Source organism: Diospyros lotus, chromosome 6 (genome assembly GCF_014633365.1).
Source record: "Diospyros lotus cultivar Yz01 chromosome 6, ASM1463336v1, whole genome shotgun sequence".
In the NCBI taxonomy this organism is placed as follows: domain Eukaryota; kingdom Viridiplantae; phylum Streptophyta; class Magnoliopsida; order Ericales; family Ebenaceae; genus Diospyros; species Diospyros lotus.
Genome location: NC_068343.1, coordinates 8,665,064 through 8,682,895, shown reverse-complemented (window position 1 = coordinate 8,682,895; position 17,832 = coordinate 8,665,064). Strand labels below are relative to the sequence as shown.

The following is a 17,832-nucleotide window of genomic DNA, read 5'->3' as shown; positions in this document are numbered from 1 at the left end:
CCGCTTGCTTGCGCCTGGTCGGGTTCGGTGTCTCCATACACATTGTCGCAAGAAGTCAACACGCGTGGCATAATCGATGGAGCACCCGCGTGACAAATTATGAAGAGCTTCACAGTATAACAGATCCGTTCCGACTTACAGAATACACAAGAGAGAAAGGTCGTGAAATGACTCGAAAATAAATAAACAAAATATGTCTAATGAATGGGAGTGAGTCTATTGATGATGGGGGTGGTGGTGGTGGTTTCGTCCTTTCCTGGCTTCTACCACCGTGGGTTCATGCGAGTCACACACTTGCGTCTTGAACTTGCACCCGAAACTCTTCGAAAGCGAGCCCCTCCAGCCTCCGCTCCCTCCGCCTGCGCCCCGTGGGGCCGGCTTCGGCCTCGGCTTCTCGATCTTCTCAATCGCTCTCCTCATTGACGAACACTCACGCTCCAGCTCCTGCACTCTCGACCTCATGCTATCCATGTCCAGCCTCAACATCTGATTCTCCCTCACCGCCGATCTCCACGTGTTGCTCTCGCCTTCTTGCGCCGCCTCCTGATCCCCCGTCACAGCCACGCTTCTTTCTACTTCATCTCCCCCCGCCAGCGGATTTGACGTCCGTTGGATATCCTCCGCCCCTACGTCGGCCGATAGGAGCGTTCCGGCAATGGCCTGCCGGAGCTGCAGCTGCTCGAAGAAGAGCACCTGAATTACTGCCCGCAGCGGAAGCCTCTCGTTCTGCGCCGCGTGTGTGCACGCCTCTAGCGTTAGTTTCTGACAGTCAATCACGCCGCAGATCTTCTCCCTGTCCGGGTCCGGTATCGAAGGATGCGCCTGCCATTGGAGATTACGCGTAACTTGCAGGTTCAAACACAATAAACACAATCTCACTACATTAATTGTACATAGATAAACAGTCTATACCTTAAGGTAGACGTCCACGGCTCTGTAGAGACCGTCGTCAAAGAGCCTGGCGTGGTCAGGCAAAGAAACGGCGAGTTCGTAAAACTTGTCCGGCTTCAAATTGGCATCGGAAGCGATCTCCGACAAGTAGCCGTCGATCAGTTTGCCAACTAGCATCAGAGCTGCTGACCGGACGCCGCTATTCTCTTCCTCACCTTCGATTCTCGCTGCCGATCTCTCTTCCAAGCCTTCTAGAAAGCAGCCTAGGATCCTCTCAATGCAATCGACGTCGTAGAGCGTCTCGTTCAGATACGAATAGCTAGGTATGAGAAGGTCGTCTAGTGTCGCTTGCTCGAGCTGTGATCCAATTTTTTTCTCTAATGCGGCTCTGCAACTTTCCGGAACGTTTAATATGTTTGCAGTCCTCAACAATCCAAATAAAAGTCTCGTTGCAGTTGAAGATCCAGAGCTCTTCTCCAGTGGCAGATTAACAATTACTGTTTCCAGGAGCTCTCTCTGTTCATTCTCTGAAGGAATAGACGACGAAGATGGCTTCCGATTAGAACGAGAAATGCCTGGAATATATCTCTTAGCATAGTAAATGAGACAGTTCTCGATAATCTCTGGACTCAGATCTCGAGCTTTCAGCGCAAAAATCAAGCGTTTATATAGCGGTAGATTCAGAAGTGCCAGTTCATCAAACCAAGAGTCTGCACCAGTGGTTTTCCGACGACCAAGAGTTTCAGCTCCGACGGAAGCAGCAGTACTCCGTCCATTTCCGGCCTTTTCATTGACAGGCCACCCGAACAACGACGGATCGGAGGAGGAAGCCCTGGCAGCGATTGAGTCAATGCACCTCTGAACAATGCCGAGGGTCTCTGCCAGAGGCATCAATCGCTCGCATGACTTTAGGGTTCTGATGGAATCCTTGATGTTTTTTAGGACAGATTGAGAGAGAAACCTCTCAGTTCTGGAGATGAGGTTGTCTTCGGAGTACTCTTCGGTCATCTCCAGAACCTCTCCGGCGCAGCGGAGAGGAGCGACGTTTGAAGACGAGAGCTCAATCTTAACGCCATAGCAGAACTTGGCTGCGGTCTCGAACGCCTCGGAGCCGCCCGGGAACTCCGGGAGAGAGATTTGGAAATAGGCGTCCTCTTCCTCTTCTTGCTCTTCTTCTTCTTCTATCTCTTCCTGACCGTCATTTTCTCCCCCTCCTGCGGCTGCAGATGCAGAGGAATTTTGGACTCTAGCAGCAGTAGGATTCGTCTCTTGCTCAGTAATCAGCTCGTGAAGCCTCTTACTTTTCGACATTAGAGGGAACTGACCAATCAACCGACATAATACAGACACTGTTAGGAATCAAATTTGAACAAGAAAAAAAAAGGGGAAAATCCCCAACGTTTCAGTTGATAAACGGACCTTATGGAGATGGAAGGTCATGTCATCGACTTCGATGACAACGTCACTTGGTAACCCAGTGGTACAAAACCTGCAAGAGGAAATTGGTCAGCCTCTCAAAAGATTTACAACAGAGCATAGAGAGGAGAGGAGAGGAGATGGACCAAGGCTTGAACTTGCATACCACGCCTGGCCCTTCGAACTCGAAGTCTTCTCGGCGGCCATATCTTGAGTGTTTTGCAGACAAAGAAAGAGAGGGGAGAAGCTTCAAGAACTAAAACAGATCCATTAATATTCAACGCGCAATGAGTAGCTAGCAAGGCCTTCGAGAGGAACAACTTTTCTTTCAGTAGCTGAACCTGAAAGTGAAAAATCGATGGACTTTGCTTTTCTGGAATAGAGAACTGAATCGGAAGATTGAGCTGGGGGATCAAGGATCAAATCAAAGTGCCCGCTATGATGCGCTATGATGGTGGCTGGAGAAAAAAGAAGGAAAATGTGGGAAAAGGGGGGCAGGTAGAGAAAAGGGTTGGAATCGAGAAGCGCACAACGGACAAACGGGGCTTGAACAAATATCGGAAAAGGGGGAATCAGTATCACACTATATATATATATATATATATATATATACAGGTTGGTATTTTCGTTTTTTGAATCAGATGAGAATCATCTCCCTCTTTCTCTTTCTTTTTTTTTTTTTTTTTTTTTCTTCGCCCTCTTCAAGGGGAGGAGGAAAAGAGGGAATTACAAAAGGCAACTTTGAATGAAATGCACTTTTGAAGAGCGAGCTTATTTGACAAATGAGAGCGTCACGAATCATTGATCCTCATCTGCTTAACACCAGCCGCAGCACGGATTGCTTTCCAACTGGTTTTTTCTCTTTTGCTTTTTTGTTTTAAATATATTTCCCAGTATTTTAGCCACTACAGTGACACCTTCACATGTGGGCCTCATGGACTAAAATTCATCTCCCCTGTCAGGAATGATGCAGATGAGCCTAGGACCTTTATTAAATAATAAAGACACCATTTACTTTCTCAACTCAACGAGTTGATTCTTTCTAATCCTGAAGATATATATATATATATATATATATATATGCGTGCGTGCGTGTGATTAAGACGATTACTATGATTATACATAGTTTCAAAGTTGCAGCGGTCCCGTAGATATTTCAATACCATTCCATATCTGTGTGTGGATAATATGCAAGAGAAACACGTTTTTATGGACTCATATACCATGCATCAGTTTGTTTCAATTTAAACAGTCTTTATTCAGATGCTTTTTTTTGTGGTATTTGGAAAGCATCAGTGTGCCAAACAAATGGAGTTTTATTCTTATTTCCATCCCTATCTTTACTGTTGCATAAAAATAAATTTAGCTAAGAGCAAGAGAACAACAAATTGGTTCAAATTTTTGGGAGGGAAATCCATGTGTAAATGAAAATGCTCACTTTATTTTGGGTGGGGGAGCATGCAAAGTGGCAAGCATGCACTCTTTTCCATTCAAGTTAGAACATGAAAGAATGTTGATATATTACTTTAAGAATTAAAGAACAAATAATATTAGGTGATCTTTAAATTTTGCTGATGTAACCCCCCCAGTGCCCACCCCCAAAAAATAAAATCACCAGTACTCTTTGGAAATCAGAAGGACTGTGCAAATTGTAGTGGCGTGCATCTTGAAGCCATGATCATTCCGACATTATTAGGCTCTCATTTGTTTTCTTCCCTTTCTGGGCCAGAGAGCCTTAATTAAATTATAAAACAATGGTTAATGGAATAAATACTGTTGATTATTATAGAATATGATAGTGATAATAGTATATCTATTAAGAAAATAAAATAAAAAATGGAAAAGGGTGGCCCGTGTTGGTGACCTCCTTGCATAACTCCATTTTCCTCTGTACATCTTTCTCAGCAAGGCCCATGTATCCAGCTTACCAGGTCGTATTTTGGGCTGTCAGAAGATTTGTTCATAAATTGTAATTGTGAATGTGATGTGCTGCTAGTAATATTTTAGGAAGCCATTAATTAATTAGATTAATGCTGATAAATATATATACTTCTGTTGCAGCACCTTTTTTGAGCCCATTCTGAAAGCCGTGCCTGAAACGTAGTTTCACACATGTACAGTCGTCGTCGGGCGAACGGTCTGAAGGGCATTAAAACAGGTGAGCACTGGACACTAATTAACAGCATATCTACCCTTTGTACCCCACGTAGCGTTGCATTCATTGCCTCCTTAACTGGACCGCACAGTGGACAGGAGGAGAAGCGAGGTAGCCCCTCCCCTCCCCTCCTGTATGAATATTACATTATATCCACTCGTCCTTAACCCATTTTGGAAATTTTCCAATTATATTCAGAAATAAAAAATATAATTAGGATTTAACCAAGCATAAGAATCTAATCGCCAATCAATAATTAGAAATTTCATATTCTGATATTCATATAATTTCTTAAATATATAAAATAATATATATACAACAATAACATATCTAGAATTATAATATGAGTATCATATTAAATATTAACCATTTATTCACTTGATAAGTTAAGTATCATTTTTAATTTATTAAATAAATATTAAATATTAACTAATAAATATTAAAATTTATTAAAACTTAATTGAGTTTGATGAATTTTTAAAAATTTTTCTTTATCATTCAAATAAAATTTTGATTTTCTTATAAAGGCTTAAAAGTGTATAGATATAGAATTGAAGAGAGCACGGATGTGAAAACGATAGGAGGTACCATTTAGAGGTTGGCAGTAAATGAGTTGGAGGATTGTGTTGTGTTACTGTTTAGTGATGGGATCCATGGGAATTAGCGACTAATCATTGGACAAAGTGCACGAAACCTAACCCCTGGGTGGGGGGTAGGGGGGCCTAGGCTTAGGGTACTTTTTCATGTGGCCAGCAGCATAGCCATGAATCGAACATGGTTTGTTTCGGGCCACATCGGATTTTGGTCCGTGGGTCACCATTGTCATTTACGAAGCACAGTTGCTCTTGCTCCCCGCTGCTTTAGTCTCATTTTAAGGCGCGCCCTAATCACGGCCCCAATCATGTCCTCCTCTCTGTCTCTAACAACTGATTAATATGGCCCCTCAATAAGTAAAATGTAAAGTAACATTGGGGTGAAAGAAAATAAGAGAGAGAGAGAGAGAGAGAGAGAATTAATTTAAAACTCATGAATAAGTGTGAAAAATATTAGATAAATAGAGGCACCCTGCACGAGATGTGCAAGGGTTGTGGATTTCCATTAATTATTCCCTACCCTCAACCAGCAGCTTCAAAAGGTAAAGGAGGTCAATGCATTTTGACCTTTATTACCTTATTTTCCTATCATTATTCAAGTCAAGACTTAACTTCTCTCTATCTCTCCCAACACCCAAACACATATCCACTGTGTACTATCCCATCAAACAAATACCATGTTCTTATTATGCTTGGCTCCTTATGACTGGTTCTGGAGAGAGGCACCTTTCGAGATTTCATCTTATCTGCAACAAATAAAGAAGACAAACCCATGTCAAATTGGTTGGGAGTAAATGAAATTCTTGATTGCACCCGTGAAGGGGGCAGTTTTTTGTTGTTTAATTACGCAGGAGAACAGTTGCCTTTGCCACTTGTTCTGTACCCATCTCTAATTTTGATTTCTGTAACTTGAAAAGGAAACAGGATATGGGTCTATATTATCTAAACGAGTTAAAAAATGACTCACACATCTATAAAATATAACAGAGCGCCGTGGCCGTGGCTCTTCAACAACTTGAGGATTTATTCCTGTACAACAACCTGGCTTGTCCTCTTAATTGTCCACCAAATTAGGAGCTAACCTTATGCCTAAGCTCCATAGCATAGCTTAAAGAGAGGTTGTTTTAAATAAAGATAGCAGAGGTAAGAAGGATATTAAACTTTCGAAACCTTGAAGTCAATAGCCTTTAGCCTTCTTGCACATGCCACATGCTATCTTCCCACATAAAATTGACTTCAACTTTTACAAAAGCTAGCCATGAAAGCTAAAAACAAGTTTATATATCGATAACACAATCACAATGCATAATTGATGCCCATAACAATACTGTCCACAAAATTTAAGAGCCTAGAAATATTCGTATTCATATTATGACCACAAAATTAGGTTAACTAGATCAATAAGAAATAGCAACACTTTAGAAGAACTCTAATATAAAAAATGCCACTTTAATGAGGTAATAATTACATTTTGATTTATGGTTACATTATGGCGGTCATTATATATTCACATATATGAGATACCTTTGGTGCAGGAGGAGGAGCAGGTCCTGACCCAGATGGCGGCGGCTGCTTATGTGGAGGGGTGACAACGCCAGGCCAAGGGCGGCACAAGCAGTGGCGGCCTTGATCAATGCTGGCGTAAAGGGTGCTCAAATGTTGCCCGCACCCTCCCCATGAGTACTTGCCACATTGCTTGCACTCCACCCGGTAACACATTCTTTCTATTCTGGCTTTAAAGTCTCTCTCTCTCTCTCTCTCTCTCTCTCTCTCTGTGGATATCTCAAATGGATCGGACATATATATATATATATATATGTATATTCTGCCATTCTACCCACTTTTGATGCAGTTTTTATTGGCCAATCTCAATCACCTTGATAACACCGAATTTTGTCCCATGGTAGATTGCTTCTGTGAGCAGCTTTGAACCTATCGTTCTGCGTAGAAATCCACCTAGCTGCTAATTTTTTTATATAGTCTTAGGATTTACGAGCTTTGCGTAATTGATCATGCCTTCCCCAGTTAACCTAGCTACATCTACGCAGAGGGTAAGCACACGGGTCATCCTATGATACCAATGCGCTAGTTTCAAAATCTCACGAGGTATAATCCCGATGATACAACCGAGGCGGTGTCTGCCGGTACTATTAATCTTTGGACTAATAATGCTGGAGTCTTTAGAATTTATATTTGTCCAGACACTAGCTGAGGGCACAAAAAACTTTGGTTATAACCCTAGGCAATTGGGAGTGTCAACCGACAATAACTACCTAACAGTTAAAGATGAGCGATATTTGTGTGACCAACCAAGTGCTATAGAATGAAAACACAAACCCAGCAATCTCTTGTAATTTCAGTTGATTAATAAAGGTTGAAATGTCTTTCCATGTAAATTGTGTTGGCTATTTATTGTGACTTGTGAGTATGCGCTGGTTACCCTATGGTGGTGGTTGTGTGCAAACCTCTCATACGCATTTGGCTAACAGGCTAAGACTACGTGCCATCACAACTGAAAAATTTATCCTGTTATATATACCAAGCGGAATCTCATAGTCATCACTAATCACAATCATGACTGAGTTAGCATGTCATCCGCGTACCAAAGCTGGCCCAAAACTTTTCTCCATTAATGTATAAGATTCATAATTTTGTGTTAGGATTTAGGATTTAAAACAAACAACAATGAAATTATCAAGGGATACAAAAAATTTACATGAAAAACTCAAATGAAGAAAAATTAAATGTACAAAAAATAAAATATCATTATGATAATATTGCTATTACAATAGTGATATAGTTGATATTAATTTTAGGATATTAAATACCTATTTATAAATCTACGACTCGTCTATAAATGTATATAAAAAATAATTTAAACAAATCTATATTCTAATCAAAAAATAAATCAAGAAGATCTTTACTTGTAGACGTATCCCAATTAAAGTCAAATTTGACATCCTAATCACAATTAAATTTAAAGTCACACAATCAAATTTGAATTTAGAGTCAATTTTCACCTTAACACAAAATTTAAATAGGGATTATTCATAATTCTTTATTCCAACAAAATCATGGAGAATTAATCTCTTTGATGAATATCAACCAAATCTACACAATGGGAAATATCAACCAAATCCACACAATGCTCACTGCAGTGGATACCTTCAACCATACTCAAAGCATAAGCAACAAGATCAATCTCAACATACTTTTGAGGAGGTTTGATATTTTTTCTGGATTTATCTTTTGTAATACAATATTTTGATGGATCGACACTTTCTTTTAGACTTGACTTGAGGCTTGACTTAATTTCAGACGAAGACTCGTATGTATACCTCTTATCAATTTCAAGGTCTACCTAATATCATAACCCTGTTGATTTGTAGGGTTAAATTCTTTTGGAGACAACCACAAAGCATGACAATTTCATCAAATATAACATTTATATTAATTATAACTTTAGATACTTCTAAATCCTATAACTTATAATCTTTAACACCAGATTTATAACCAATAAAGACACTTTTTAGACCTTGGTCCCAATTTTCCATCATCAACATGAGCAAATATAGAACATCCAAAAATTTTCAAATCAAAATAATTTGCAGAAGTACCAAATCATACCTCTTCTAGAGTTTTTTTATCAATGACAAAGAAAGAAAACCATTTAATTAGAAAACACGTAGTATTTACAATCTCGACCTAAAATGATTTAGGTAAACTAGAATTAAACAGCATACAACATACATTTTTCATCAAACTTTTGTTCATTCTCTTGGTTACACCATTTTGTTGTGGTATACTTGAAATTGTTAAATGCTTTAAAATTCTTTCTTTCCTACAGAAATTATTAAATTCATTTGAATAAAATTATAAACCATTATCTTTGTGGAGAACTTAATTTACTTTTTAGTTTGTTTCTCAATCATATTCTTCCACTATTTGAAGTTAACAAAAATATCAGTTTTTTTATTTCAAGAAGAATACCTAAACTTTTCCAAAAAAGTCATTAATAAAAATCAACATATATTTGACACCATCTTTAAAATGTACTCTAGTAGGACTCCAGAGATCAAAATGGGCATAATCTAGTGTCCCTTTTGTATTGTGAATACCTTTATTAACTCTAACTCGTTTTTACTTGGCAATGACACAATATTCACAAAACTTCAATTTTCTAGTACTTTTCCCATCTAAAATCCTTTTCTACTTAATTTAGTCATACCTATTTCACTCATATGTTCAAGATGCATATGCCATAATTTAATGATATCACCATTTGACAAAGAATAAGTAGTAATAGTAGTATTGTTAGTGAAAGTGCCACAGATGCTAGATTTACACTTTGAGATATAAGTGAGCAGCACTCTTGATTATTCTTGATGATTTCATTCATATCTTTCTATTTCATTTCTATAAATGAGTACCTACACTTCTTGGTAGACTTCTGACACTCAAGGTGTCGAGACTGTATGACTTGAATATCTATTCTAGGATTTTTTAAAAATATTCTCAGTCCTTAGACTTATTAGAATAAGACTATGATATGTCGATTAGTAGACTGGCACATGAGCTACTACCATTGTTTAGTATGGAGTTGCTAATGAGATAGGGTGGTGAGTCACACGCCACATTACATGAGATGTATATAGTAGTTAGTAGACATGTGGGTGGGTGTTGGAAGAACATCCGTTGAATGTGACACCCTGCGACAGATTATATAACTTAAGGATTAATGATCCGTCGCTAGCTCTCGATTGTGTATCTGATTATTTGACTACATGCGACATATTGTCTTGTGCAGTACTGGTGTTAGGGATTTATCGTTGAGCGGAACCATTTAGGGTAAGAGGTGGGAACGCTCTTTGTACGGTCTCAATGTAGTGGTGTATGGAGGCAAATGTTTATTGATGTGATCCATTGACCTCCATTTATTAGGGGCGAACATCCTATGTAATCCTTGTAAGTGATTGCGATAGAAAATCCCCTGGCTAATGTGAGCATAAGATTGGAAAGAGTTATAATGTCATATTGGATTTGACATGCTACCTATATCACACACCATGTTGAATCTGTCATAGTTACCAAGACCTATGAGTTCAATCAATTCATAACTCTCACTCGGCCAGAATGTTAATCAATGGAAGGACTATAGTATACGGTAATCGAGAAGCCTTAATCGGTTCATATAAAGTTGGACTTCGCTACCATTATGTTATATGTATTTCCCGCATCACCCCGCATGGGCCAGACTCGGTCCGATAGACCGGCCCAATCACCCAAGGCCAAGGAGGCCCGGACGACCTCGTCAAGGAAAGTCCAGCCTCCACCAAAGATCCGGAACTCGTAAAGCGAGCGTATGGCGAGCTCCCGGTAATCCCCCAACGAGCTCCAAGCAATCGACTAACGAGCTCCTGAAATATCCTCCAGATCGCTGGCCCATTCAGGTCGCTGGCCTAAAACCTCCAGCTCGCATGAGTGGCAAAGCTGCTGAGAAGTCAGAGGTAGGGTCCGATCACTTTATCTGTAACAGCCCATGCCCCTCGTAATGAGAATCCCACTGAAGGCGATAAGAACTGTTTGTCCCCCACTATACAATCACTGTATTTTTATATATTATCTAAATTGTAAAAGCCCTTCAATATAAATGGGAATCAAAGAGACCATGAGGGGCAAGGGACGAAAAGAATAATCAGATACCGCCACTCTGAGAGAATAATCAGACGGCGGCCGTGGACTAGGCATCGTTCTGGCCGAACCACGTAAAAGAGTCTGGTGTACACGCTTGGAATTTTGGGGGGGAGGGAGGTTTTCCTTTCCTTCTCGGTATTTTTGGATTGACTCACCGCGGCCCAGAACGAATCACGGTCGGCCGAAATCAAACGTCGACACATTAAAAGATCGTCCTAAGTCCTGGTTAGAGGATACTCAGGATTTTTTAGGATGCTCTGCAGATTTGGAAAGATCCTCTTAGTAGGTCGATGGGGATCGGTTGACGTCAAGGAGTTAACGTGTCATGATTGCTACATGGCTATAAACTTAGAAAGTCACACGCATACTGAGTAATGTAACGAATTAGTGATCCATTGTTGTTAGTGGTTTCCTCGTCGCTGTTAATCAATGATGTATGTTGCTTGTGTGTGTGGGACTCGTGGATCTATAGTTATGGGAATCTGCTATTTGATAGCAGGGCCTTAATGGCATTTGGACGAAGTTGGGCTAGGCAGATAGAATCTTCTACAGGTATATGGAGCAGTTGACCGTTTGGAATGGTCAACCAATGCTCGCATGTTATTGATCGATTGCCTTTTGTCGACCAGAGCATAAGGAAAGTCGACCGCCTCAAAACGATCAACTGGGTTCCTTATGATGTCGACTGTTTCTGTCACTTATCGCATATTAGCTCTGTCAAATGTAAGTGATGGGCAAGGTATGGGAGAAGGTGGAGGCGTGGACTACAAGAAGAGATGAGAGATGGCCTTGGCAGATGGGGGTTGGTTGAGAGAATAGAAGAGATTTTGGAGAGGGTGAAGAGGCTCACAAGTTGCTCCTTTATGCGTTTTCTTCTTCTTTATTCTTTTTCTGCCATTGCCATTTCCTTTGCTCTTACTTGTTGTCCGTTTCTTCTTCTTCCTTGCTTGAGTTGTAGCCTTGCTTGTTCTTGCTTCGAGCTTGGTTAGCACAGCTTCCTCATCACTCTCTCCCTCATAGAGAGATCATTGGACAGCCACCGAGCAACCGAGGAAAGAACCACGCACAGCTTTGGGTCATCTCTATCGAGAGGGTCTTAACACAGCTCTATTGGAGGGTTCTGTGGCAACTTAGGCGTGGACCGACTTATAACATCCCGCATTGAGTGATAGGAAGGACCAGAACAACTTACCCTGATGGGCCTACACGAACCTCCCAGGGGGTCACCCATCCTTGAACTTCCCTAGTTCAAGCACGCTTAATCCGAAAGTTCTTTGCTTACATTCAGCCCAAAAGGTATCCAACTGGTGTTGTTTCCTTCCGTACTTATCCTCGATATATACTACCATTATCTATGCTCTTGGGGTATTACATTCTCCCCTACTTGAGTACATGAAGAACTCGTCATACGACCTTGCAATTGGTCCTAGATCTTCTCCCCTTAAGGGGCTGCCATCCTAGAAGTCTGCCAGAAGCCGCTCCTTGTACAGGCCCTTGAGCCTCGATGCCACTCCCCGCTCTCATCGAACCGCTTTCACCATGGGTCAGCTCTGATACCACCAGTAACATCCCGCATCGAGCGATAGAAAGGATCAGAACAATTTACCCTGATGGGCCTACACGAACTTCCCAAGAGATCACCCATCCTTGAGCTTCCCTAGTTCAAGCACGCTTAACCCGGAAGTTCTTTGTGTAACACCCGAGAATAATTTTGTGGATAAAAATGATGTTTGATAAAGGGCATAATTGGAATTTTGGGAAAAATAAGACTATAGGGCACACTAACACAGCTTTGGACGACCGAATTAATCAGAGGGAGTACCTCGGACCCTAGATAGTCAAGGAAAATGGTATAGTATTGACGAGCAATTAAAATTATGATTTTTAGTGATGAAAGAAATGAGATCGGGAACAGTTTTCGGTACAACAAAAATACAACTGCCAATTAGGTCGTATTACCGAATTGCTGTAAACGATGTCCACAAAGTCAAATGAGGGTATCAAGGACTAGTATTCGATGTATAGAACAACCCTTAAGAGGTTTCAGGTTGAATCGAGTGGATTTGAGGTCAAATAAATCAGTTGGGCCTAAGTGTAATTTTCTAAAAATGCCCGAGGGAGGTCAAAACGGTAAATTTTTGAAAATTTCAAGAAAGAAATGAGAAGTTATAATCTTTTGGGTCTTAGTGGTATAGTTGGATAATTAAGGGGCTTGAGAATAAGGGCCAAAATGTAAAAGGAAATTCAAAGGGGGCCAAATCGCAATTTTTGAAAATCTGCCATAGCATGGCAGATTTGGCTGAGATTTTGGCCTGATTTTCCGACAATTTGGGCAGTCTAGGGTCGTCAGGGAGTGGCCTAGGGTGGTCTAGGAAGCGTGGAGAAGAAGCCTTGGCCGGAAATCGGCCACGTGGGGGTCGAATTTGGCTATAAATAGCCAAGGGTTTCGGCTGAAAATGAAGCATCAAATTGCTCGGTTTTGAGAGCAAATCGAGGGAAACCAATAAGGGCTTTTGATCCTTGAGGGAAGAGGATCATTTCTGGAGATTTTGAGAATTTTGGGGGTAGTATAGAGGGTGTTTTCGCATATATATACATTCGGCCGTATATATATATACATTTTGCGTGAAATACCAAATCGGGTTGTAGAGTGATCGATCGAGCGATCTAATAAGGGTCTTTTGTTCGCAAGGTGATGGGTAACTGATCTGGAAAGTTTCGTGCCAATCGGAGTTCGAATCGAGGGTCAATTTGATTCGCCGGAGTTCGGTGGCGGGATAGCTTCGGCCGACTGTTTTTGGCCAAATCGGAAGGCTTCCGGTGGTCTTTTCCGAGCAAGATTGGTACCTTTGGGATCGACTAAGGGAGAGGAACAGCCTGGTGTCGTCGCTTCAATTTTCCGGTGTGCCGTCACCGGAGAAGATGACCGGAGGTATTTTTTTATTTTTTTAAATTCTGAAAATAAAGAAAATTAGAGGAAAAATAGAATTAAAGGAATTAAAATTCTGAAAAAATATCCATAAATTCTAGAAATATGAATAGTTTATTTTGATGAATTTTTATCTTGAAAATTTCTTGAGAAAATAATTATTTTTAATTTTTGAAAGGAAATGTAAATAGAAAATAAATAGGAGGAATTTTTAGAAAATTCTGAAAAAATTCCAGAAGTATAAGGAATTTATTTTATGAGTTTCAGTGATTTTTATTGAAGTATATTCAAAGTAAATCGATGAGCAATAAATTTTCTCAAGGAAAAGTAATTATGAAAATTTGAGAAAATAGGAGAAAAATCTGGAAAATTTCCAGAAAATCCCAGAGGCTTATAAATATTGTTTTATGAATTATTATGTAAAAATATTTGAGAAAATAGTTGTGTAGATATTTATTTTGGATTCTTAGAGAAGAAAATGGGAGAAAAATAGAAAAATTGTGAGAAAATTAAGGAAAATTATAATTGTTGGATAAATGTGATGATTAGGGTGCCTTGAGGGTTGAGACGAAGTGACTCGTGCGAAGTTCGAAGAAGGCACGCAAATCGAGGCAGGCACGCAAATCGAGGCGTACCGCGCTTGTCGAGAAGAATTTGAAATTTAGCCAAAGGTGAGTGTTCGCCCCCAACTTTGTTTTGACTTGTGAGTGGTTCTACCCGAAAAGACTTTAAGTGACATGTGAATGGTTTACTGTGAATGTTCATCCCTATGGCTTGGTTTATTATGGTTGTCCAACAATTATTTACACATGCATTGAATTTCGTACGGAAAATTGCATACATTGAAATGTTGATTTTATGCATGTTATGATTTTTTCGGTATTGGCTTGTTTTGTGTCGTCCATGTGGGACGTGGGTTGGTAACTTGTGACGTAGCCCAGAGTGACAGCACTCAGGATGCGTACCTAGGTTTAATGCTAGGTGACCCACTTGGGACGGGGCTGAGACGGACTTCACCCTACGGGACCCAAGTGGTGGGACTGAGAGTGGACACCACCCCGGTTGTTGGCTCAAGTGGTGGGGCTGCGAGTGGACACCACCCCAAGTTCTTTTGAGCAATAGCATTAATGCCGAGGTGACGTCGATTCCGAGGATAGTGCTAATGTGGCACTCTTGGGGCTAGGGTTGCGTTGGGTTTTGGATTGCTTTTGAGTTGGAGCGTAAAGCCTAACAATGACAATGGAGTGATTCCCGGGTTCATATGCCGAGGTTGTCCCTCTTAAGCAGGACTGTTTTGCCAATGGGCCGAAGTGGTTGTGTCGCCTTTAGAGAGATTGCATTTTCCCCGGTTAGGGTTAAGTGCTATGTGGGATTCTCTTAGGCTGGTGCATGTCGGGATTTATCGATTTTGTATATGATTTTTCATATCTGCATGAAAACGTTTTTGAACTCTCACTTAGATGATTCAGTATCTAATTTGGACTATGTCCCTAGAATATTCAAACGTTCCAGGTGAAAGCAGTGGCGCCAAGGGAAAGAATATCATCGAGATGTAGCGGCTATGTTTAGTTTTCATAGGTTTTGTCCATGATTACGATGTTCAGAGGTTATGTAATATTTTGATATTTTCATGTGAAACATCGATTTGGTTATTGTAAAGGAATTGTCGGTTATATATCATTGAGGTTTCGATCTTGCTTCCGCTGATGTGATTGTTGATACCTGTCTTAGTTTATTATTAAATTTTGATATGCTAAGAAGGTACGATCGGGATTGACGGGAAATGATTATGATGAAGGTATATGTATTGAGAGACTTATGTTGTGTGTTCGATGTTGAAAAAAAAAATATTCCCGAAATCTCGAGTTAACGCTCGTTGTGGGAAAATAGGGAGTTACACTTTGCCTACATTCAGCCCAAAAGGTATCCAACTGATATTGTTTCCTTCCTTACTTATCCTCAATATATACTACCATTCTCTAGGCTCTTGGGGTATTATACGACTAGATCCTATACGCTTGTGGAAGCGGGTTGGTCACCTAGGTGCTTGCAAGGACGAGGAGCGAACGAGGAGATCATTGGATGCTTGCTAATCAGCGAGAAAGCAGTCACCGCGTGAACAACCAACACCGGATCTTTCTCTGAAAGGTATATCTAAAACCCCCTATAGCATGGGTTTTCTTTTGTTACATATGACTGATGAATATTGAGTCTTGCAAGGTCAATTTTGGAATCCGTTGTGTTTGTTTTGTGCTTTTGCTATGCTATTTTTCTATTAAAAAATATTTTGATTATAAAACCCTTGCATAAATCCACACCATGTTAGTATTTTTAACGCGCTTATGGTCGTCACCTTTCAAGTATCACATGTAACAACAGAACATATAATCTTCCATGCTATTTTTTACCTTTCATCACAAGAAGAGCACATTTATTAATCTTATGATTTCATCTTCACCAATAAACTTGTACCCATTTAAATCAAGAGTATTCAATAAGATAAAACTCCTCTTAAGGTCGAAACATCTTTAACATCAATTAAACTTCTAATAATGTCATCAAACATTTTAATTTTAACTATTCCAATACTACTAATTTTATAAAAAGAATTATTTGTCATCAACACATCACCAGTAAGTTTTATATGTCCAAAATCAATCCTTATTAGGAGACAAATGAAACATGCATGCTGTGTCAAAAATTCAATCTTTACAAGACTTGGTAATTTCATTAGTTATCGCTATAAATTTTCCATCACTAGTGTTATCTTCAATAATATTGATTCTATTTGAAGTATCTAGTTGTTTTCCCTTTTAATCAAATTCTTGATTTTAAAATTTGTTCGACAACTTAAAACACTCATTTTTTTATGTGTCATTTCTTCTAAAAATAGTTATAGGTTTTATCTTTGTTTTTAGACATTGATCTACATTTTCCTTTGCCACTAGAATTTCTATCATATGTTGTCCATCTAATCAAAAGACCATTTTCCTAATTTTCTAAATTTTTCAATAACTACATATCAATTTTTTATTTCAAGAACAAAACGTCATAAACTTCATTTAAGGTGAAAATATCACAACTATAAAGTATAGTGTTTCTAAAAGTTGAATACACAAGACCAATAGAGAATATAATAATAAAATTAAGTCTAAATCTTTATCATCATATTTAACCTCCATATTTTTCAAATCAAAAATAATTTCCTTAAAAACTATTAAATAGCTTTTAATAAACGTATTTTCTATCATTCAATAAGAATGTAACCTCTACTTTAGATGCAATTTACTGTTAAGTTTTTAATCATTCATAATTGTTCTAGTATCAACCATAGAGCAACAGTGGTATTTTCTTTTAAAATATCTTACAAAATTGAATTCGATGAATATAGATGTATCTAAAATAAATATTTATGATCTTTGCGTTGTTTTTCTTTAGTACTCCATAATTATGATATTTTATCAAAGTCCAAAAGTGTATTATCTAAATCCATCTGTGCCAAAATTGTACGCATCTTAACTTGTTATTTCACTTTAATAATAGAATATCATACTTCAAAAATTTTATTGCCCATATCAAATACCCTAAATAGTGTCAAAAGTTAATAAACAAAAGGCTTACTAGAAAACAGACCAACATAGTGATCTTAACAACAAATTTGGGCGAGATAGATATGGATCTATCAAATTTTGCTGCCAAGTCAAATCTAGTCTTGATGGATTAGATTTGGACCAGATCTGGGCTAGGCTTAAACTAGCCATTGACGAACAGAAACAAAGGAAGGTCAACAATGACGGTGACCTCGACGACAAAGATGGCAAGAAGCTTGGGAGGTGTCGACGACGACAATGATGGGCATAGGCAACTATGGAAGAACATAGACCAATGGTCGCAAGTCAATTGACAAAGGACAAAGGCAAACGAATAGCAAAGGTGAAGGCTTGACAACAACAATGATTGTGGCAATTGGAGAAGATGAAGAAGGCAGTAGTCGAAGCAACCAAACGATCAAATCTAGTCATCGACAGTTATGACAAATGAGAGATAGACTATGGAGAAGGCGAGCAGTCTAGAAAGAAGATGGCCAGAGAAGACGCTGAAATAGGTGGTCGCAACGATTAATGACGATTGGAAGGAAGTCGACGGTGATCGAC

General features: G+C 39.4%; 1 protein-coding gene and 1 long non-coding RNA gene across 3 annotated transcripts; one reads left to right on the top strand and one right to left on the bottom strand.

The window, feature by feature from the left end:
- Positions 1 to 90: 90 nt before the first annotated feature.
- Positions 91 to 3,122, bottom strand: LOC127804626 (BTB/POZ domain-containing protein At5g66560). Its single transcript, XM_052341508.1, has 4 exons — positions 2,474 to 3,122; positions 2,311 to 2,380; positions 913 to 2,211; positions 91 to 822 (listed from the first exon to the last, which is right to left on the bottom strand). The coding sequence occupies exons 1-4, from the start codon at positions 2,512 to 2,514 to the stop codon at positions 217 to 219; spliced, it is 2,016 nt and encodes a 671-aa protein (XP_052197468.1). The 5' UTR covers positions 2,515 to 3,122; the 3' UTR covers positions 91 to 216.
- LOC127804628 (uncharacterized) lies at positions 720 to 15,376 on the top strand. 2 transcript variants are annotated; one of them, XR_008023702.1, is made up of 4 exons: positions 720 to 852; positions 4,369 to 4,465; positions 6,591 to 6,765; positions 15,191 to 15,376. It is a non-coding gene; the product is annotated as an uncharacterized LOC127804628 (long non-coding RNA). The 2 variants fall into 2 exon arrangements; XR_008023701.1 differs by lacking the exon at positions 15,191 to 15,376 and adding an exon at positions 7,104 to 7,438.
- The last annotated feature ends 2,456 nt before the right edge of the window (positions 15,377 to 17,832 follow it).